The 24,993-nt window shown below is 37.1% G+C and overlaps 1 protein-coding gene and 1 long non-coding RNA gene across 2 annotated transcripts in view; one reads left to right on the forward strand and one right to left on the reverse strand.

The window, feature by feature from the left end:
• Positions 1–3,807, forward strand: part of LOC122118304 (calcium-activated chloride channel regulator 1-like) — a 19,848-nt gene extending 16,041 nt beyond the window's left edge. Inside the window, exon 14 of the mRNA XM_042692250.1 lies at positions 3,411–3,807. Within this exon, the coding sequence (XP_042548184.1) occupies positions 3,411–3,748 (338 nt within the window). The 3' untranslated portion in view covers positions 3,749–3,807. The remainder of the gene's footprint in view (positions 1–3,410) is intronic.
• On the reverse strand, positions 2,607–24,993 carry LOC122118305. Its single transcript, XR_006149333.1, has 3 exons — positions 24,882–24,993; positions 3,619–3,737; positions 2,607–2,690 (listed from the first exon to the last, which is right to left on the reverse strand). It is a non-coding gene; the product is annotated as an uncharacterized LOC122118305 (long non-coding RNA).

Below are 24,993 nucleotides of genomic sequence, written 5' to 3' on the forward strand. Positions count from 1 at the left end.
TTCAGTAAAGATGGAGTCTTCAGTGGAAGACTGGCTCTTATGAAATGTCCTTTGTGTTGATTACAGAAACTAAAAGGAGTGATGTGTTACTTGAGGGCACAGAGGAAGAAAGAATAGCACCATGTACAACCATAAATGCTTAAACCTTCCTTCCTCTTTCTTGTGAAGGGCAGGAAGAGTAATTGTGGTTGGCAAACATTACCCTTAAACATACCCTTAAACATCATAAAGATATCTTAAAACTGGGTACTAGTGGTTCACTCTTGTAATCCTAGCTACTCAGGAGACTGAGATCTGAGAATCACCATTCAAAGCCTGCCCAGGAAGGGAATGTCCATGAGATTCTTTTTTTTTTGTCGGTCGTGGGGCTTGAACTCTGGGCCTGGGCGCTGTCCCTCAGCTCTTCAGCTCAAGGCTAGTGCTCCACCACTTGAGCTACAGCACCACTTCCGGTTTTCTGGTGGTTTATTGGAGATAGAAGTCTCACGGTCTCTCCTGCCCGGGCTGGCTTTGAACCACGATCCTCAGATCTCAGCCTCCTGAGTAGCTAGGATTACAGGCATGAGCCACCAGCGCCTGGCTTCCATGAGATTCTTATCTCCAATTGACTGAGGAAAAAAAACAAAAACAAAAACAAAGCCAGAGTGGAGCTGTGACTCACATAGTAGAGTGCTAGCCTTGAGCAAAAAAAGCTCTGGGACAGTGTCCAGGCCCTGAGTTTAAGTCCCCAAGACCATCACCTTAAAGAGGAAATAAGGATGAGCAGCTCCATAATCTCGAGTGAATCACTTAGATTCTCCAGTCATAGTTTCCATACCTGTTAAATATACAGATTTAGATAGTTGCCAGTGGTTCATACTTGTAATCTAAGCAACTCAGGAGCTGAAACCTGGAAGATCACAGTTTGAAGCCAGCTTGGCAGAAGTCTGTTAAGACTCCATCTCCAATTAACAAGAAAAAAAAAAGCACGCATATTTGGCAAGAAAAAAAAATGAGATTTATGGGACTGGGAAGGTGGCTCAGTGGTAGAGTGCTTGCCTTGCATGCATGAGGCCCTGGGTTCAATTCCTCAGCACCACATACACAGAAAAAGCTGGAAGTAGGTGCTATGGCTCAAGTGGTAGAGTGCTAGCCTTGAGCTGAAAAGCTCAGAACAGTGCCCAGGCCCAGAGTTCAAGCTCCACAACCAGCAAAAAAAAAAAAAATGAGATTTAGAATTCTCAAAATAAGTAGATAAAATTCCAATATTTTATAGTTCTCTACTTGTATCAAACACATACCAGTACAATACTGTTTACCCTCAATGGCAATATAAAAAAGTTTACTCTCAAGAATAATACAATCTCATCAGAATGAAAAGTTAAGCCAGAAAATTTGGAAAAAGCCATTCCATGCAGTGAACGTTCATAGGAGAAAATATCAAGGCAGATGAAATGCTTGACTAAGATTTCATGAGAAATGGGTCTTGGTTAGACTTTAAAGAATAAGATTTTTAAAATATCTGAAAAATATCTTACAAGCAAACAAAGGCTGGTGGTATGTCTCAAGTGGTAGAGCATTTGCCTCAACAGTACAAGACCCTGAACTCAAACCCAAGTACTGCCAAATATTAAAATTAAAAAGGCAAATCTTCACAATATTTGAATTAAACTTAGTGAGAAAGAAGAGGGAGAGGGAGGGAGAGGCATGGAGACTTACCTCAGTGGAACACAAGGTTTATGTGCAGAATGGTAGAATATACCAACAAGGCTATGTATAGAGAAACTACATGTTAAGTTTGTCTTAGAAAAAAATGCCAAAATAACTTACCACATACTTGAAATATTCTTATCACTTCCCAAAACATAAAAAATAAATTCTTCATCTTAAAAAAGTGGCATTAGATCTATCATCAAATTTCCATACATGAAAATTTTTTTTTTCTATTGCTGCTGTTGTTGTATTCGGGATTTATTTAAGCATGCTTGGCAGGCATTCTACCACTTGAGTATCTTGCACCACTTACTTGGACTGGCAGAGGACTGCGATTCTTCCAGTCTGGATTACAGACATGTTCTACCATGCTTGTTGAGATGTTTATGCATAGGCTGGTCTTCAACAAAAAATTCTTCTGATCTTTATTTCCCAAGTTCCTGGGATTACAGGTGTAAGACACCATACTTAATGAGAAGATAAATTTTTATGTGTGTATGCTGGCACTAGAGCTTGAATCTAGGGCCTGGGTACTGTGACTGAGCTTTTTGTTCAAGGCTGGCACACTACCACTTGAGCCACAGCTTGACTTTTGGCTTTTTGCTGGTTAATTGGAGGTAACAGCCTCACAGAGTTTCCTGCTTGTACTGGCTTCAAACCAAGATATTCAGATCTCAGCCTCTTGGGTAGCTAGGATTACAGGCATGAGCCACTGGAGCCCAGCTAGAAGTTTTTGGAGTTTTTTTTTGTCGGTCATGGGGCTTGAACTCTGGTCCTGGGCACTGTCCTTGTGCTCTTCAGCTCAGGGCAAGCCCTCCACCGCTTGAGCCACAGCACCACTTCCGGTTTTCTAGTGGTTTATTGGAGATAAGAGGCTCATGGACTTTCCTGCCCTGAGATCCTCAGATCTCAGCCTCCTGAGTAGCTAGGATAACAGGCGTGAGCCTCTGGCGCCCAGCTTAGAAGATTATTTTTATATCTGTGACTCTGGTAGAATTCTAAAAGCAACGTGGGATAAAGCATTTATGTAGGCATCTTTCTTTCCATTCTTAACAAAGTCATAGCTGTAGTTAACATTTTAAGTATTCATTCATCACTTATTTAATTGTGCTAACCACTTCATGTTTATAATTCTTGCCACAGAAGTAGTAGGATACTCAATAAATATTTGATAGAGCTGAATGACTAAATCTATGTTTTACAGGTTTGAAAAGCTGGAGATGAGAAAGTTTAAATAAAAAGTTCTATTACTTAGAAAATCAACAGAATGAGATCACCAGTCAAGGTCTTCCCTAGGTCCTGTGCTTAGTATATTCTCCAGCTTTTGTGTTTTGCTCCTACTCTTCTGTTTCTTTATCTTCTCTCTTACTCCTGTCTCATATTACTTTTTTCAACTTAAGAAAGCATACTTGAGCATTCCTGTGTTCCCTTTCTAAATTTAAAAGCTCATTCAGCTTTGTATATTTCTCTGTATCAACTAAATTCTGGCAGGGAGGGAGGCTCAGTGCTTAATGATAGTGAATGAAAATTTTCTGTGATCACATAATGCATCTTAAAATGTCATGTACTTGTTAAACTAAGAGCAATGATGTAACCAGACAAAAGTTGCCTCTGGTATTCTCTAACTAAACTATAGTGAGCATTCTGATAGGTGCCCCCCAGGTGAGGTGTTCTTGTGGTTTCATTCACAACACAACAACTGTCTGTCTGTTTTCCAGCTGCCAACTACATTATAAGAATAAGTAAATGTTTCCAGGAACTCCAGCATGATTTTGACAATGCTGCAGTAGTAAATACTTCTGGTCTGACACCTAAGGAGGCTGGCTCTAAAGAAACATTTGTATTTAACCCAGAACTTTTGAAAGTAGAAAATGACACCAAGTTCTTCTACATTGCAATCCAAGCCAACAATGAAGCTAATCTCACCTCAGAAGTTTCTAACATTCCACCAGCGATTAGATTCTTTGTTCCACAAGATTCCAGCATCCCTGCTCTGGGTATTTCTGCAATCAGTTTGGCTATTTGGGGGTTGGTTATGATTTTGTCTGTAATTTAAACGAGAGAATGTATTACAAATGAAATTCAATATCATATGTATTTAGTAAATACTTATTTTAGACAAAATTTATAAATTTCCTAATTAATATCAATTAGCTTATTCAATGTAAATCAAAATATTTTCTGGATAGTCTATTTATTAACTTTGTTGATTTTGTTGTTTGTTGTTGTTATTCATTTTGCTCTTTTCTTTTTACAATTCTGGGTATTTAACCCATGGTAGGCAAGAGGTCTACTACTCTAATTTTCAACATGAAAAATGAGAATATTTGTTTTATGGGCTTCTTAAAAAACATTTCAGAGGATGCCACAAACTCATATGATATGTTAACCAAACCAAAATATATACAATTAATTTGAAAATATTTATGTTTATACAATAATATTGTAATATCCCACAAGAGATTATGAATGAATACTTCATGCTTACATTTATAATAAAAAGGAGTACAAAGGTAAATTTTCAATTAAAAAAAATGACCTAACACGGTAAGAAAATCAAATTTGTTTTTACAATTGGAAGAATCCTCTTTTGTAGAAACTGTAGACTATCACAATAAAGTTCTATACCTACGCATGGACCATCCTTAGATCAAGATTATTGTTAGGTCTGCCAGGAGAACAGCTCCCTTCCCACCATATTCTCTTCTTAAAGGACAGCATAAAGCCTTATCGGAAATCACCTGCCAGAAATTGATGATCATCTGTAACTGTTAATCACCTGACTATCAATTATCTGGCTGTGAGTCAGCAAAATGACCCTAGGCTCTGATGTCACTTCTGTATCTGCTGTGGCCACACCTCTTCCTCACCTATCCCTATATTATATGTCTCCACCATCAGCCAGGCTGCTACACCTGGAGCAGGCGGTTCCCCTAATAAGCTCTCTCCTGCCTGAACCATGTGGCGGTCTCTTTTCCACAACTCTTACAAGTACTACTAAGAATCTCTATTTGGGCAAGAATTGATTTCATTGCTGGGATCTTTGTATGCAAAATGATCCTTAATATGTAGTATATATTTAATGAATATTTGTTAAACCAACAAATGCACATCTGAGAGAAGGTAGGAGGAAGACATAGCATCAGAGGGAAACAGGGGAAAACATACAACAGAAGGACCCATCAGCTGCACTGGACATTGATGAAAATGAACTAAGAAACTCAAGGGTAGCAATGGGAGGGAGGGAATGAGAGGGAAAGAGGGAACAGCCTACACTAAACAAAAGGAAAGAAATGTACATATCACCTGACATGGAAGAAAGAGTTGTATTGTCAAAGCTCATAAAATTCATAAACTTCATAGACCACGATGATGACAATTTGCCTTGTGAAGCTTAAAATATGCTTATGACTTTAAGTATCACTCTCTCACAATACTATGAAATTTGTGACATTTATGTAATCATTTAATCTCAATAAAAAATTATATAAAAAAGAAACCAACAAATACTTTTATTTACTCAAGAAAAAGGCAGGTATGATGCAATTATATAAAAAATACCCACACTACATCATGCACATGATAGGACATTATATCATAAACCCCACCTCTTATTAACACTGGTTTAAACCAAAAATTTTTGAGGTCTTGTGTAGTGGCTCATGCCTGTGATCCAGTTTTTGGGAGGCAGAGATCAGGAAAATCAAGGTTGAAGGCCAACCTAGTAAAAATGTTAGTGACATGCCCTTCTCAATCATTAAGCTAGGCATGGTGATTTATGACTATTGTTCCAGCTACACAGTAGAAATAGGCAGGAAGATTGTGGTCCAAGGCAGACCAAGTCAAAATAGTGAGACCCTGTCTGAAAATAACTGAAGCAGAAAAGTGGTAGAGCTTGCCTAACAAGCACGAGACCCTGAGTTCAAAATTCAATACACTAAAGAAACAGGTTTCAAAAAATTATGTATCATCTTTCTAAACTATCTAATAAAATATAAACTAAGTTATTACTATTACAATGGTATGAATTATACTAGAAGAAAATCACATTGTGTGTGCAGACACATGGGTGTTCATGCGTGTGTGTGTGTGTGTGTGTGTGTGTGTGTGTGTGTGTGCTGGTTGTGAAGCTTGAACTCAGAGCCTTGTACTCTCACTTAATTTTTCTGCTCATAGCTGGAACTCTCCCACTTGAGAGTCCAGCTTTTTGCTGGTTAATTGGAAATAGAGACTCCCAGATTTTTCTACCCAGGCTGGTTTTGATTTGAGCTCCTCAGATCTCACCTACTATTATAGATATGTCACCAGCACCCGGTTTGAAAATCCATCTAATAAGGCAAGATTTCAAAAACTTTTTGAATAGGTGAAAGGAAGAAACTATATGAAACCATAAGACATTAGCAAACCAAATCCAAATAAATATATAAAAAGTAAGACTATATCAGCCAGGTTAAATTCAATCCAGGAATCCAAAAATGATTTAATGTTAGAAAAAACTATCATACTTAAAAACACATTGTAACCTACAATTCTTCATTCAAAATAAAACCTTCAACAACTATTAACCTAGCATTTTAAAGTTCAAACTTGAATAATTTTAAAATAAATAAAAGGTATATAGTTTTCAAGTAGAGATACAAACAGATACCAGAGAGAATTCTAAATTCTTAGGAAAGTAAATTATTTAAGATTCTATTAATCATAAAAATTATGATTAGTTATGAGAAGAGGGTCAGCATATACTTTATTATCCTATACATGGCCCATACTGAATAGAGCTTAAGCAATCACTGAAGAATGAAATGTTATGAGATGAAAAAAAAAAAAAGGAATAGAAGATACAATAATTAGAAGAGATATAACTTGGCACTGGTGGCTCACGCCTGTAATCCTAACTACTCAGGAGGCCTGAGATCTGAGGATCATGGCTCAAAGCCAGCCCAGGCACAAAAGTCCACCAGACACATATCTCCAATTAACAACCAGAAAACCAAAGTGCAGCTGTGGCTTAAAGTGGTAGAGCTAAAGAGTTCAGTGACAGTGACCAGGCCTCTAGTTCACACCCCATGACCAACAAAAAAAAGAAAGGAAGGAAGGAAGGATAGAAAGAAAGGAAGAAAGAAAGAAAGAAAATAGAAAGAAAGAAGGGAAGGAAAGAAGGAAAGGGGCTGGGAAGGTGGCTCGGTGGTAGAGTGCTTGCCTTGCATGCATGAAGCCCTGGGTTCGATTCCTCAGCACCACATAAGCAAAAAGAAAAAAGCCAGAAGTGGCGCTGTGGCTCAAGTGGTAGAGCACTCGCCTTGAGCTGAAGAGCTGAGGGACAGCGCCCAGGCCCAGAGTTCAGACCCCACGACCAGACCCAAAAAATAATAAAAAAGAAAGAAAGATAGAATGAAAACACCTACACTGAGTCTGAACACATCAGGGAGTGAGAAAGAAAGAAAGTTATAAAGTTGTAATTATTAACATGACATTTAAAAATCTAATAGAATAAAAAAACTAATAGTGAATTCAGGAAAGCTACCAGGCACAAGTTCAATTTATGAGTATTACTAGTACAACATGCATGAAGCTTAGATATCTTTACTCTCATTCTCACAACAACAAAAGCTGAATTAAAAATCAACATTACAACCTGCTGCCAAAAAACTAGAAAGAACTGTAGCTTACCAGGAGCAGAAGCCTACTAGTGAGACCAATACAGTATGATTATTTAAAACTGTAAATGGTCAATAGCCAGAAACTCAGTGTGAGTGAATTTCAGAACTTAAAACTTACTTTGAGAAGTCCTATTGAAGCCGGGTAGATGAGGAAAGAGGAGATATGGTCAGCTAAAGCAAGTACAGGAGATATTCCTTCATGTATTTCCCTTAAGATTAAGGGAACAAAAGTCATCTGGGGGGAAATGAAGCAGGATAGCTTATGAAAACTGAGGCCTGCTATAGGCAACTAAGAAATAGGGTAGCTAAAAACTTAGAAATGCTATCTTTGCTTCAAAGAGAGGCAACTGAATGCATTCTTCCTAAGGGATGCTTTTCTCACCCAAGAATTCACAACTGTGTGACAGGATGCCCCAAAATGTGGATAGGAAGTTGTTTCCTTGTTTCAAGGATAAGGATCTATTTTATAGCAAGATGGATTCTTCCCTGGAACACCAGGTGTAGTTAGAGCAAAGACAAAGCACCTAGTTTTGCATAACTTAAAGCCAGACTCCCTGCCTTTACCCTATAAATACCCAACAGCCCAAGGAGCTGTGTGTTTCCTTGTCTGTGTCTGTGTCTTTGTGTCCTTATGAGAGCACCCACACTCTGCTAGAGTGTGCCCCTGCCTTCTGTTTGTCTGCTTTTTTGTCTGTCTGTTTTCCTTGCTTGTTTACTCAATAAAGCTCTGCCAAGCTTTTTTTTACCATTGTGACTTGTCCAGAAATTCTTATTCTGCGATCAAAGTCAAGAGCCCTAAGTGAAGAGTTCCTGTATTTTAAGGGGAGCTTCACTAATCCTCACCTCTGTACGAAGACACTATTAGGTCCTCAGAGTAATAAGTGGAGAAAGACCTCAGACTTTCAACAGAGAATAGGAAATTATGATTTCAAAATATGCCTAGAACATTCTATTTTCCTAAACACACACCACACACTGTCTATCTGCAAGGAAGCCCCACTGACTTTAGTTAATTTGCTAGCTGGTTACCAACTTGAGAAAAGGGAAAGACCTGACTCCAGCCTCACCTAGCCTTCCATGGTAAGAGGAAAATGTCCCATTCCAGAACCCTGTTACATTCCCACCTCACAAAAGGGGAACAAAAGCTGGAAAATAGTCATGAAAGACACATCCCAGGGAGACTGAACACAAAAAGTTAGAGATCTAATTACAAGACTATATGATGCTTCCTTCACACATATATACAAGCTTATTATAATTTTAATAGGCTGTTGTATATGAACTGGTGATTAGACATGAAAGAATTGGAGGCTTCTGACTGAATTTAAGATTCAGTGTCTAAGAGAATTCAAAGACAGTCATGGGGTCAAAAACAAGTATACTAGAACAAATTTTTGCCTCTGGCACCTAAAGCTATTGCAAAGAGTAAACACAGCCTGACTCATAACCATGTGACACAAAACCTCATACTAATGACTTGTTTACCATTCTTTGTTTTACCCTGTGTATAATGTCTGGCTTTTGGCATACTAAAAGAAACAAAAAAAATCTAGAGACAGGAAAACAAAAATACAACCAAGCAACAGAAATAACAACCACACTTATATGCCAGAAATTATGGAAATATCAGTCTGAGAACTTAAAATAACTGTAATTATTTAGTAACCCCCTCACAGAAAAGGAAATCACATGTAAAAACAGAGACATAGGCAATCCTGAGCACAGACATGGAAATCACAAGGAAAAAAATCAGAGAAGAAGCATTAGTGAATATTAGAGATTAAAGCTATGTGAATAGAAATTTACGAAAGTGTAAAAAATGGAATAGATTATTCAAGAACTGTGTGACAAGGAAGGCAAAAGATTAATAAAGAGTAATATAACCAGGCACTGGTGACTCCTCCCTATAATCCTGGCTACTCAGGAAGCTGAACTCTGAGGATTACGATTCAAAGCCAGCCTAGGCAAGGAAAGTCCATGAGACCCTTATGCCTACTTAACCTCCACCTCCACCCCCAAAAAAGAAAAGCTGTAGTGGAGCTGTGGTTCAAGTAGTAGAGAGTGTTAGTCTTGGGCAAAAAAGCTCAGGGACAGCACTCAGGCCCTGATTTCAAAAAACAACAACAATTAAAGAAATATAAAGGGAGTGAATCCCTGAAACCAATAAAAAAAGAAACAGAATAAATATTTAAAGATACAATAGCAGAGAATTTTCCAAAATTAATGAGATATCAAACCAAAGATCCAAGAAACTCAATGAACACTATGTAATAAATACCTAAGAAGCCATACCTACACATATTAGTAGATATTTAAATTGTTGAAAGAGTGCTGGTCTGAAATTACATAGAAAGATTGTGTTAGAGAGAAGTGGGGGGGGGAGGAGCAGGAGAGGGAGGAAGAAGGAGGATGAAGAAAGAAAAGAGAAAAAGACCTAAAACACAAAATATGAGGCAAAATGTATGAATGATTGGTTTAATTACATGAAATTTAAAACTTCTAATATCATAAATAAAATTAATAAATTATAGATGACAGAAGACATTTTCAATATTTAAAACCTTTTATATATAAATTAGGATATTAATAATGGGGCAAATGAATATTTATAAGAAAAAAATCAAGAAACTATAATACAAAGATAGGCAAAGAATACAGCAAGTAAAATACCACTATATCAGAACTATTATTAGTTATAATACATATATATGTATTAGCTAGTATATATAATATATATATATATTACATGTATAGCTATATATAATATATAACTATATTATATATATATATATATATATATATATATATCTACTATTCCAGAACACCTGAGCTAGGTAATTTGTAAAGGAAAGAGACTTATTGGAGCTTAAAGTTTTGGAAACTAGGAAGGTGAAGATTGGGCAGCTGCCACTGGAAGGGGCCTCACGTTGCCTCAGCAATTGGTAAAAGGCAGAGGATAAGTGGGTATGTACAGAAAAACAAAACAAAACAAAACAGGAGGAACAGCTTCACTTGTTGACAACCCACCTTCTAATCTAGTCCCTTAAGAGACACACTGCCTTAATTCCAGGCATTAACCTCTGTTAATAACTCAATCACCTCTTAGAGGCCCCACCTCCAGACACAGTAGTGATGAGATTTCAGCATGAGTTTCAGAGAAAGCAAACCATATTCAAACGATAGCAAAAGCCTAATGGCAAGTTTAGCAATCAAATAAACATTAATAAGCAGAGAAATGTTAATGGCAAATATCAAAGGTATACATTGATTATCAAATGATAAAAAATGAATAATCAAATAAAACCAAGTGTAGATGAGAAGATGGAGAAATGAGAATTCTCATTCTTTACTGTCAGGAGTAGAACTAAAACCATCTGAAGGAAAATAAGCAGATGATGCTTAGTGAATTCAGTGTACACATGATCTCAGGCTCCAACAATTACCCCCCTCAGGTTTAAGAAACCAGCACAAAACAAATCAAAATGCAACTTTGGCCAGGCAATGATGGCTCACATCTATAGTCCTAGCTACTCAAAAAGGCTGAGATCTGAGGGTCACCATTCAAAGCCAACTCAAATAGAAAAGTCCATGAGACTCTTATCTCCAATTAACCACCAAAAAACTGGAAGGAGAGCTAAGGCTCAAGTGGTAGAGTGCTAGCCTTGATCAAAAAAGCTGAGAATAGTGCTTAGACCCTTAGTTCAAACCCCAAACTGGCATTAAAAAAAAAAAAGGCAACTTTGCACAATGACATTTATAACAATGTTGTTTTTTCACAGTTACAGAAAGTTCAGAGCGACTTTAAGTATCTATTTTTTAGGGCAACAGAGAAATGTAGTAGAAACATAATCTGAAATACTATTCTGTACTCAGATTACAACGGATCACATATGGCAGCAAATGGGTTGCAGAAACAGGGGACTCAAAAAAAGCAGAGAATGCAGTAACATCTATAGGAAAACATTTGTCAATATTAAACACATTTGTTTAAATAAAGCTGTTTGATATACTAGGATATAAGACAAACACTAAAGTAAAAACTTTGTATGATGGAGCACCAGTGGCTCATACTTATAATCCTAGCTACTCAGGAGTCTGAGATCTGAAGACTGCAGTTTATAGCCAGCTTGGGCAGGAAAGTCAGTGACTCTTATTACCAATTAACTGCCAACCCCTCCCCCTAAAAAAACTCAAGACAAGCAAATAAAAATGAAACAACAACAACAACAAAAAAACCTTGTAAGCTGTGAAAAAGGGTTGTAGATAATAAAAATAAATAATATAAAAAATAGGCCAAGAACCAACAATAACAGAGTAATATCAATGAGACTTATTCATTACATTCTATAACTGAGCTTTAAAGGAAACACAAAACAAAAACTATTATTAATAACAGTAAAGAAATGTTATCAGCCGGGCGCTGGTGGCTCACGCCTGTAATCCTAGCTACTCAGGAGGCTGAGATCTGAGGATCGCAGTTCAAAGCCAGCCCGGGCAGGAGAGACTGTGAGACTCCTATCTCCAATAAAACCACCAGAAAACCGGAAGTGGCGCTGTAGCTCAAGTGGTAGAGCGCTCGCCTTGAGCTGGAGAGCTGAGGGACAGTGCCCAGGCCCAGAGTTCAGGCCCCACCACCGACCAAAAAAAAAAAAAAAAAAAGAAATGTTATCAATGAAAGTTCACACAGATTAAGAAGAAAATTATGAATGTCTTGTTGCAGAAAGTATATTTGATAGACTCAATTACCTACTCATGAGGGCTTTTTGTTGTTTTTGTTGGTCGTGGGGCTTTCCTGCCCAGGCTGGCTTTGAACCGTGATCCTCAGATCTCAGCCTCCTGAGTAGCTAGGATTACAAGCGTGAGCCACAGGCGCCCAGCCAATATCATACCCACACAATGAAACCCTGGATGATGATGATGATAATGATGATGATGATGATTATTATTATTATTATTATTGTCGGTTGTGGGCCTGAACTCTGGGCCTGGGCGCTGTCCCTCAGCTCTTCAGCTATAGACTAGCACTCTATCACTTGAGCCACAGCGCTACTTTCGGCTTTATCTGCTTGAGCTGAGGAATGGAACCCAGGGCCTCATGCATGCAAGGCAAGCACTCTACCACTGAGCCACCTTCTCAGGCCCTATTCATGGTTTTTAACATGGAAAATGGGATTTGGAATGAATTTTACTGAGTTACCAAGACTATTCCATACTAATTGTCACCATTTCAGGAAATACTTTTCACCAATACAAGAGGACAAGATAATGAATACAAAGTATTCAAAGTGTGAATACAAAGTATTCAATGTATGAATATAAGAGTATTACAAAATGCCAAGAATGCCATTATTTGATAACATTTTCATAGATGATCCAGAGGATGATGAGCTATGATGATGCATATATGATGCAATCAAAACATATGGATATCAAAATTCAATATATGAAAGTCAAAAGTGTTCCTGTCCATAAGTAAATAAATAAGAAATTATAATATTAAATTTCTCATTCATAATAAGAACAAAACTATAACTGATAGGAAAAAGTGCAAAATACCATACAGAAAAGACTACAAAACATTACAGAAGATTATTCTTAAAGATCTGAATAAAAGAACTATATCACATTCACGTATGAAAATACTCCAGGAAGTGGCGCTGTAGCTCAAGTGGTAGAGCGCTCGCCTTGAGCTGAAGAGCTGAGGGACAGCGCCCAGGCCCAGAGTTCAAGCCCCACGACCGACAAAAAAAAAAAAAAAAGAAAATACTCCATATTTTAAAAGATTTTTAATTATTATTATTAATTTTTTTTGGTCAGTCATGGGGCCTAAACTCTGGGCCTTGACAATGTCCCTCAGCTCTTCAGCTCAAGGCTAGCACTCTACCACTTGAGCCACAGTGCCACTTTTGGCTTTTTCTGCTTATGTGGTGCTGAGGAATCGAACCCAGGGCTTCATGCATGCAAGGCAAGCACTCTACCACTGAGCCTCCTTCCCAGCCCTAATTCTTTAAATTTTGATTACATATATTTCAGAGAGCATATTAAGAACAAAATTTAAATGACAAAGTTTGTAACAAGAAACAGATATTTTCAGATTCAATATTTACAAAAGAAAGGAAAGCCAGGCACTGATGTCTCACATTTGTAATCCTAGCTACTCAAGAAGCTGAGATCTGAGGATCATTGTTAAAAACCAGCCACAGCTGGTTTTTAATATAATAAGCCAGAAGTGGAGCTGTGGCTCAACTGGGAGAAAACTAATGGACAGCCCCCAGACCCTGTGTTTAAGCCCTAGTGTACACACACACACACACACAAACACACACACACACACACACACACACACACACACACAAAGAAAGGAAGTAGGCATCATGGTACATGCCTAAAGACTCTAATCTCTAATAAGCCAGAAGTGGAGCTGTGGCTCAACTGGGAGAAAACTAATGGACAGCCCCCAGACCCTGAGTTCAAGCCCTAGTGTACACACACACACACACACACACACACACACACACACACACACACACACACACACAGATACAAAGAAAGGAAGTAGGCATCATGGTACACGCCTATAATTTCAGCAGTCAGGAGGCAGAGGGAGGCCAAAGCTAGGAAAATCATGATTTCTAGACCATCAAGGCCAGCCTGGGTAACATAGCAAGACCCTATCCTAAAAGAGTGAAATAGTAAAACAAAAAGAGGATAAAATAGAAAAATATTAACAACTTAACAAAAAAATAGGCAAAACACACCAACAGTCAGTATTACCGAGAGAAAAAATTAAAAGGCCAAACACTTCCAGAAAAGAGTATCAGTCTTGAGGTAACTAAAAAATGCCAGTTTGAAAAAACGTACTAAATACACATATTTCCACCAAATGCTTGTCAAGTTTTGTTGAAAATGAAAGGAAATAGGGACTTCCTGCTGTGTTGCTAAGATTAAAAACACACACGCTCTAATCATATAAAATAATATTTATCAAAAAACCCACACACATGCTACTTACATGTATTTGGGTTCCAGAATATATGAAGAAAGATAATTGGCTTGGTATTGTGGTAAACTGCCTAGCTAGGATTAGCTAGTCAGGAAATAGGAGTTGGGGACGTAGCTCAAGTGGTAGAGTACCTGCCTAGCAATTAAAGGCTCTGGGTTCAAACCGTATTAATGATTGTCCATATATAAATACATATATAAATGATAGGCATAGTATGAGATGATGTGCAAAAATTAGATTATATTTGTTTATAAACAAATTAGTACATTTCTTTCTTTCCTTTTTTCCTCTCTCCCTCTCCTTCCTTCCTTCCTTTCTTCCTTTTTCTTTCTTTCCTTCTTTCTTTCATTTTTTTCTTTCTTTTGTTTTTTTTATTTCTTTCTTTCTTTGTTGGCCATAAGGCTTGAACTGGGGGACTAGGTGTAGGCCCTGAGCTCTTTTTGCTCCAGGCTAGCACTCTACCACTTTGAGCCACAGCACCACTTCCAGTTTTCTGGTGGTTATTTGAAGTATGAGTCTCATAGAATTTCCTTCCTGGAATCCTCAAATCTCAAATCTCAGCCTCCTCAGTAGTTAGGATTACGGGCATGAGCCACTGGCTACATGACTATGAATACATTTCTTAACTGAGCAGAAGATACATTTACTCTTCATAAAGGAAGCTCTGGATGAGGGCCGGAAGGTAAATAAAACTGACAAGGTTAGTTTCATTATCTTGGCCAAGAAAAGAAATGTTTTATTCTTCATAAAATAATGACTAAACATTGAGTATTGCTATGATTTTACCCGGAAAGTGAGAGGCTATATTGTTATCCTTTGTAGTTTCCTAAATTTTAAAAATGTCTTTAGAGTATTAAAATAATTTGTTCCATTCTAGCATATTTAATAAATTTTAAAATATTTCTAAGTATAAACTTCAGTTAGAGACATCAAATGTTGTGTCCACATACCTAGCCTAGGTCTATATACACGGAGTCATATCCTACAGGAAAATTGGGAAATCATCTATGACATCACCAGTAGGCAATGGAACTGGCAGATGGCTGAGAAAGTTATAATATGGATTGAACTGCACTTTTAGAAATGTTCACTGTGAAAAGGCTTGTGTAAAGGAGCATGAAATGGAGAAATAATTTGGGATTCATTAGGGTCTACACAAGAAGAAATATATAAGTAGCAATAAGTGATGAGAAATAATAAAATTTATTTTTCTCTCTACCTCCTTTACTATAGGATTTAAGCACCAAAGGTACTTGAAAATATTGACTGGATGCAAGATACATTCTTAAATTCCTGTAGATATATTCTTATCATTTTTATCTTTTCAGTGTAAATATTCTCATTAAATTTGAAGATTAAATAACTAACCTTTGGGTTTTTTTATGTTTTGTTTTTAGTGCTGGTACTGACTTGAACTAGGGGCTGGGTGTTGTCTTTTAGCTTTTGCACTTAAGGTTCTATCACTTGAGCAACAATTCCACTTCAGGCTTTTGGCTGGCTAATTGGAGATAGAGTCTCTTGGATTTTCCTGGCCATGCTGGCTTTAAATCACAATCCTCAGATGTCAGTCTCCTGTGTAACTACCACTACCTGGCTAATAATTGATTTTTGTTATGTAAACTGCACAGAAACTTTAAGTCATTCAGATACGGACATGGCAATACTATTTTGTACTATATTCATGGGGAGCTTTTATTCCATAGAATTTGCAAAATTAATATCTTTTATTTCCACACTGACGTATTTATCACAAAATAAGATTACTGAACTAATACTTACTACTTAAAAATCACTGTGGCAAATACTGACCAGATTCCTTAACTTTCACTTCAGCATGCAAGGCATACAATACCACATACTCACCTAACTGGTAAGGGAACCTGAGGCCCAGAGATGTAAAATAACTTGTCCAAGATCAAACGAAAGCTAGTAAAAGGTGAGGCTGAGATATAAACTAAAATCTGTTTAATTCCAAATCCTGCACTCTCTCCAGGACCACCCTAATCTCTTCTACTAACCAACAGCATTATTGAGCTATCTTATGAACAAAGCCTGATTTCCAAGAGGCATGAATGTTGACAACTATCTTATTTTAAAAAATCTGTTTAAAATATATGAATTTATTTTGTAAATATTTACTTTCTATAAATAATTATGGTGTGTTAGGCTATCTCAAAAATATAATTATAGCTACTTAACCTCTTAAAAATAAACTATTTTTCAAAATGAGTTAATAGGAAGTGAAGCTGTAGCTCAAGCAATAGAGCCATAGCCTTGATCATGAAATCTCAGCTCTGGGGTCAAGCTTCAGGACTTGCACATGTACACACATACACACACACACACACACACAGGATTAATACACTTTTTCATTTCACAAGATTGATTTATTGAGATTCTTTTAATTATTTTCATATCTCACTAGTTGAGATTAAGTAAAAAAATGAAAGCATTAGCAAAGTGGTTGAGTTGTAGTTGCTATCCAATAAAATGCTAGCAGGTGTTATTTCTTTTTTATATTTCATACTTTATTATTGATCATTTGTCTTAATAAGAAATTCAAAATCTCTATAACATTCTAAAACACATAACAATTATATCCTCCATAGTGAATATCTAGTCATGCAGCATCCACAATCTCAAATTCCAATATACAAAAGCATTCTCTCTTCTTTAGATTAGCAATATGGGCATTTTAACAACTCAACAGAACACTGGATTTTACTCAGTACTTTAATTTAGAGAAATTAATATTTTAGTTTAGCCTGACACCTAGTGGAATGACTGTAGTGATTCAAAATATTTAAAATATCCACTTTTTATTTTTAAAAGGAAATTAACAATATTCTATTACATAAATAAATACTAGCTAATATAAAATACCTAAAGAGTCTAATCAGGGTTAGGAGTGTAGATTAAGCAATGCAAGCCTGCTAAACAAGAATGAGGCCTCAATTCAAACCCGTTTGACCACCAAAATTGTGTATATATATATATGTATATATATATAAAATTTATATATATAAAATTTTTGGTTGTCAAAATTATATAAATAATTTTGGTGGTCATATATATAGATATATGTATATACATCTATATATATGGTTTGGCAGGACACACACACACCTGTAATCCTAACTACTTGGGTGGCAGATAGAAAGATAAGATCATGGTTTGAGGCCAGCACAGGCAAAGCTGGTGCAAGATCCTGTCTCAAACACAGGCTAAAAGCAAAGTGATTAGGGACATTGTTAAAATGGCAGAGTGTTTATCTAACATGCATGGAGCTCCTGAATTCAGTTGAGAAAGGGGGTGTTGGGTGAGAGGATAGGGAATCAACTTGAGTATTATGTGTGAGGCACTAAACTAAAACCTTCCACAAATTTTATGCCATTCATTCATGTGTTCATATTTAACATTTAGTAGTTATGCTAAGCATACACACACACACACATGCTTTCACATATATGTGTGTGCATTTATTTTTGTTGGCAATACTAGGGCTTGAAATCAGAGATTTGCACTTGCTTGGCAGGTATTCACTACTTGGTCTATTTACATTTTTGGACCAAGTCTTGCATTTTTGTCCTGGGACAGCCTTGACCATGATCCTTCTATTTATACCTCTTTTGTAGATGGCATCATAGCCTTGGACTACCATGCCCAATTTTTTTGCTGAGATGCTTGGGCTGGCCTTTAACCAGAATTCTCCCTCCCAAGTAACTGGGATTACAAAACAGTCATTCCATCCAGATAAAAATATTTTTAAAGCAGATATGACACTAACCTTTTGATGTTTATGGACTGACAGGAATTAAGTTATTAAATGAGTGGATTATATTATATAACTGAATATAATTATAAATTGTGTTTAGAGCTATTAAGTGCTCATAAAAGAATCCTTGGCTGAGAATGTGTAGCATGCTTTCCTAGCATTCATGAAGCCCTGGGTTCAATTCTTCAGTACCACATAAACAGAAAAGCCAGAAGTTGTGCTGTAGCTCAAGTGGTAGAGTGCTAGCCTTGAGCAAAAGAAGCTCAGGGACAATGCCCAGGCCGAGTTCAAGCCCAAAGACTGGCAGGAAAAAAAAAGTTGTTATCTTTCTCTGGTATATTTATTTACTAATAAACTTTCCTAGTTCCTGTCTTAAAAGAATCCTTAATTTGGATTCCTTAGTTTAGGATAAACCTCTCTGAGGAAACCATAAGCAAATATCTACAGGATGATTACCAAGCCAAGAACTAGTAAGTCATGCCTAAAATCCTAGCTCTGCAGGAAGCTGAGATCTAAGAATGGTACTTCAAAGCCAACCCAGGGAGACAAATTGGAGAGATTCTTACCCCCAACTAACTAGCAAACGTTTGCAAGTGGGGATGTGACTCAAGTGGTAAAATGTCAGCCTTGTACAAAAACTAAGTAACAGTGCTCCAATACTGGCACACACAAAAAAATACCAAGAAAAAATTAAGGCATAGAGAACAACATATGTGAAGGCCCAGAGGTGAGAAATGGCTACAGCTGTGATCAAAATAGCAGCAATAAATGAGTTTAGGGAGATAAATGAGGGTCTTATCATGCAGGGCCTTGAGAACCTTCAACCAAGAGTACTATTCAAAATTTTATTACTTCATCACATTGATAGTGGAAATAACCTGAAGTGTAACACAGGGAGAGATGTTTGATGGCCTATGTCAATTTAAAAGAACATGTTGAGCTAGGCAGTGGTGGTGGCTACTCAGGAGGCTAAGATCTGAGAATCAGGGTTCAAAGCCAGGATGAGTAAGGTCTCTGAGACCCCTATCTCCAATGAACCAGCAAAAAGCTAGAAGTGGAGCTATGGCTCACGTGGTAGAGCACTAGCCTAAGTAGGAAGCACTAGCTTAAGTAGGAAGCCCCAGGACCAGCACAAAAAACAATAGTAACAAAAAACCATTCTGGGGGAAATGAAGTAAAAGAAGATAAATGGGAATATAAGAAGAAAAATTAGCACTTTCTTGTTAGGTAATATATTACATGTTTTCATTCTAGTCTCATTTTTTAATCCATAGTTTTCATTTGTTTATTTCTCCAGGCTGTGCTATATAAAACATCCTTAAAAGTATCTTGCATTTACTGATACCTATTCATCTATATCTAGCATGCAACTAATCAGTCAATTAAGATTTTTACTTTAATGTCTATATTTTAAATTTCCAAAGGTTCTCTTCTTTTAATCTGTCCTTATTTTCAGTGTCTTACTGTTTTCTTCAGATTTCTATCTTGCTTAGTTTCCCATTCCATATAGTCATTGTGGGAATGTTATTCGCCCCATCTAAACAAATGCAGACCAGTAAGTGTGCAGGTACGTGTTTTGCCAATCACTTATAAGAGAACCATTGACAGAAGGAAAGGGCAACTCTTTGTTTCTCTTCCTTTTAATCTTTCCTTACTCATCAGTAAGTCAAAGGTAGAGTATTATAGAATGTGCACATATCAAGAAATGAAATGCTTAAAAATTAAGTTCATTTATTCAGTATTTTCACTGTTGGTGAGAACAAACACATATGCATATAGACACTATGAAACATAATCTGCAATTTTAATGGCTAGGCATACATAAAGTATCCTTATGTGTGCATTTTATTTTTTTAAATTTACTAATTTAGACAGTCTTACTATATAGTCTTAGTTGGTCTCAAATTCATGAGCCTTTTGCTCTGCCTCCAGAATGCTGGGATTATAGGTATGTATACCATGTCTAGCTTTCATATTCAGTTCTTAAAATTGGCATTGTGTAATATGAATATGCATTGTAAAATTCATGCTAATAATTTAAAATTTTAGTTTTTCTTTGCTTAGGATGGCATCAAATTTTAAAACTAGTATGACAAGTCAAGGGACAGACCACTGAAGAAATGTGAAAACTTACACTTTTAGTTTTTAAAATTTTTATATTTTTTATTGTTATTCGAAAGGTGATGTACAGAGAGGTTACAATTTCATAAGTAAGGTAATGAGTACATTTCTTTCTTTTGGGGCAATGTCATCCATTCCCTTGCTCTCTCCCAGGGGGGTGGGGGTGGGTTCCGGTCATGGGGCCTGAACTCTGGGCCTGGGCACTGTCCCTCAGCTCTTCAGCTCAAGGCTAGAGCTCTACCACTAGAGCCACAGCACCACTTCCGGCTTTTTTCTTTTTGCTTATGTGGTGCTGAGGAATCGAACCCAGGGCCTCAGGCATGCAAGGCAAGCATTCTACCACTGAGCCACCTTCCCAGCCCTCGCTAAGCTCTTTTACTAAAGGCTAGCACTGTACTATTTGAGCCACAGATGTACTTCTGGCTTTTTGTTTCTGAGTACTTCATAGCTCTAAACACAATTTATAATTATATTATTATATAATATAATCCACTCATTTAATAACAATTCCTGTCAATCCATAAACATCAAAAGATTAGTGTCATATCTGCTTTAAAAATATTTTTATCTGGATGGAATGACTCTGTTTTGTAATCCCATTTACTTGGGAGGGAGAATTCTGGTTAAAGGCCAGCCCAAGCATCTCAGCAAAAAAAAATTGGGCATGGTAGGCCAAGGCTATGATGCCATCTACAAAAAGTATAAGTAGGAGGATCATGGTCAAGGCTGTCCCAGGACAAAAATGCAAGACTTGGTCCAAAAATGTAAATAGACCAAGTAGTGAATACCTGCCAAGCAAGTGCAAAGCTCTGATTTCAAACCCTAGTACTGCCAAAAATAAATGCACACACATATACATAGTTTATTTTAGTTTAGTGTCATTTATAACCATATGGATAAACCTATAGAACAACATATTAAATGAAGTAAAGCAGGAATAGACATATACCATATGTCCTCATTTATGTCTGATCTCATTTATGTATGGAATCTAATCTAAAGAGACACAAACAGGAACTGGCAGAAGCAAAACAAGACTGATAGTGATTAGTGAGCAAGAGAAGTAGAGGCTAGATGATGTTGGTTTAAGTATACAAAATTTCAGTTACTAGAATTAACCAGTGAAGAGCTATTGAATAACATGGTGGCTACAGCTACTAATAATGTAATATATTTCTGAAATGCATAAAGAATGTGCCTTTTTGAGTGTTTAACCATAAAAATTTCAGGTGAAAATAATACATGTTCATTTGTTCAATTTAGTCATTCCAATATATACATATTTCAAAATATTAACATATTATATACAGATTTTATTCAGCAATTTATTTTATTCTTTATTTTGTTTTAATTTCTTTGCTGGTCATAGGGCTTGAACTCAGAGCTTGGGCGCTGTCCCTAAGCTTTTTCGCTCAAGGTGAGCATTCTATCACTTGAGTCACTTCCTTTTTCAGTATATATAAATATATTTTTTTTGGTTGGTCATGGGGCTTGAACTTTGGGCTTGGCACTGTCCCTGCGCTCTTCAGCTCAAGGCCAGCGCTCTACTACTTGAGCCACAGTGGCACTTTCGGTTTTCTCGTGGTGTATTGTAGGTAAAAGTCTCATGGACTTTCCTTCCCAGGTTGGCTTTGAACCGTGATCCTCAGATCTCAGCCTCCTGAGTAGCTAGAATTACAAGCGTGAGCTGACACCCGGCCATTATTCAGCAATTTTAAAAATTAGTTTTTAAATCCTCACATGGTGATGGGAGGCAGAGCCTGAACAAACAGACTCAGTAACTAAGAATGACTCCAGTCCACTTACTGGCTTCACACATACACGAATTAAAAACTTATGAAATCCGAAACTCTCAGTGAAAGGCCAGAATAGATAAAATCCATTCAGTGAGTTGGAAGGAAGCATTTTTATCACATGGAAATGAGGAAAATTCTCCCCTGAAATTTTATAAGTATCGTTAATTTCTAATGTGAGACATCTGAGTGATCTTGTAACTTCTAACCCAAGAAAGAATTTCATATCAAAATTTCTCACTGGCAAGTGATACCCTTAGAATTTCTGATATATGAAACATTTTTCAATAGTGGAATGTAAATCAATTAAAAAGAACTGTAAGACATGGGAAATTATTTCACAAAGAATAATTCAGCAGATAAAAGCATTGATCCCTAATTAGAAAAGTATATTTGTAACACCAATAAAGTCGTTTTACAAAATAAAATAGTACACATATATACATGCATATATTACGAAAACAGAAACACACAATCAAAATCAATGATACCAGTTTAAAAGTGGCGGTCATCTATAGGGAAGAAAGGAGAAATGGGGATGTATGAAAAGCCTGAAGAATTATTCCAGACTGAAGGAGGATTGAGCAACATGGCACTGAGGTACAACATGTGATCTTGGCTTGGATGTTTTCACTCTGAAGACATTGGAACAATTTGCTGAAGCCTGAGTAGGGTTTCTAGATAAAGTGTCTACAGAACTTTTTGTACTATTCTTTCTTTTATTAGTTTGAAATGGCTTCAAATTTTTTTAAGCCCAAGAGATGAAAAGCATTTTAAAGAAGAAACTGCAAGACTAGATTAATTGGAGATGGCAATAGCAAATAACAGAGACCTAGACTTATGGCTTATGGGATTTCATGCATGATTCGATTCACCAGTATAGAAGCCTCAAAAAAGAGTTAACCCTTGGGAAAAGCAAACAATAGTCTGATCACTGGAAATATTGAATCTGGTGTTTAGAAGTTAGGTTTAGGGGTTGGAGCCATGGTTCAGTTAGTAGAGCATCAGCGAATGAACAAAAACATCAGGTACCAAGTTCAAGTCCCAGTCTCAAACAAGAAAGAATAAAACTCAGATTTAGGTAGTAGTATCACAAAAGAGCCTAACAACTTATTTAAAGAGCCAATATTGCTAGGAATCTAAGGCATAAAAATATAAAAATGAATAGGAAATACTGCCATCTTTAATGGACTCCCCTTCGGTAAGAGAAGCAGAATGGATCTGTTGGCAAAGTAGACTGGAAGAACAAGCTCTAGTCTAGAAGATGATGAGTTCATTTTTAACCTTGGACATGTATTAGAATCACCTTAGAGATGCCCAGTCCATACTCAGGGTGTGATCCAAGAATCAGTGGTTGCTTACATTCTCCAATAATGCTACTGTGTAGCTAAGATTAAGAGAGGAGAGGTTCTACTCAAAGAGAACACCTGAGATACCACCCCCTTTCCTTTGAAATATTTGACAATGGGGGAAGGAGCATAGAAGATAGGAGGTGAAGACAAGGGAGTTTTGTAATTCAAGCTACTCAGGAGACTGGAGATTATAGTTTGAAGCCAAACCACTAAGGAAAAGATGAGAGTGGGCTCAGATGAAGCCCAGTGGCAAAGTGCTTGCCTAGCAAGCGCAACATCCTGGGTTTGATCCCCAGTACAAAAAAAAAAAAAAGACAAAAGACAAAAAAAATACAGTTAAAAAAAACAAAAATAGAGAGGCTTCATCTTCAATTAGCAAAAAGCAAGGCAGGGCACAGCTTGAGTGGTAAAGTATCAGCCATAAGCAAGCAAGGCAAGCAAGCAAGGAGGCCCTGAGTTCAAGACCTGGGTACAGCAAAAACAAAAGAAAAAAAGTTCCAAAGGTGAGAACATATATAAGAAAGGCAAACAAGATTGCATCTGTAAAGAGCTCAAAAATTAGAAGTTTTGCTGGGATTTTTTGTTTGTCAAGTCTAGGCAAATCAAAACACTTGAAGAAATGTAGTTATTTCCCAAAATGGTGGCATAGAGGCATGATGAGCAAATGTCCGTTTTCAATACAGAAATCTGAAGGGAGGGTGGTGCTTTTCTACATAAAAAATCTAAAAAGAGCCAATGAATGGAAAAACAGGAGTCGTGTTTATATATTTCCTTTTCTGGAAAGATAAGATTAGAGATGAAAGACATGGAATAGTTCAGAGTTGATACAGCCTCTGATACTAGTTACTTTAAAAAGAGGTAAATGCTTCTGTCATCACAACACAAATATTTATATATTACTTTCTAGTCCTACTCATGTTTTTAATAGTGACTTTCATCCTATTTAACAACAGCTATTGCCCTTGTGTGCTCTGTTGAGGTAAAACACTGAAGCCTGAATAGATTTCACTGCGGGCTGGGCCTGCGTTTTTCCCAGACCCATTGTTTCACACCGGGTTGGTAGCGCCATACACAAACATCAGTGTTTCCTTATTCTGGAAATACCAACAACATGCCTCCTTCCACGCTTGAAACTTTCTGATTTCTTTCAAGCATAGGATCTGTAGGACATTTTGCCTTAAGAGTGATTCGGAGTGACAGGGTTTAAGCCATTTTTCACATCGCTGTGAAAATTATTCAAGCTCAACAGTTATGGATTATCCTATTAAATAAAGTGCTATGCAGGTAGGAGCTTGGTGTTCATCTGTACGCCAGAATGATGTTCCTTAAGGCACCAGGTAAGTCCCAGGGTCAAGTAAGGAGACTGAGAGCAAGATCTCCTCGGGCCCTGCTCCAGAGCCTGGCACACAGTAGGTCCGTGCTGAGCGCGAACCATCAATTCAACCCTATTCTACGAACAGGCCTCGGGGGCCGGTGAGATATTACCGCTACTACAAGATGACAGGGTCCGCTGGCTCTTATTTCATAGATGCTGTTTTTCTGTGCTGTCATTTCCGAGGAACGACGTCTCCGGCGTGCCGGGCCGCAGACCCGTCCT

The sequence above is a fragment of the Dipodomys spectabilis genome, unplaced genomic scaffold (assembly GCF_019054845.1).
Source record: "Dipodomys spectabilis isolate Male_0828 unplaced genomic scaffold, ASM1905484v1 ptg000148l, whole genome shotgun sequence".
NCBI classification, from domain to species: Eukaryota; Metazoa; Chordata; class Mammalia; order Rodentia; family Heteromyidae; genus Dipodomys; species Dipodomys spectabilis.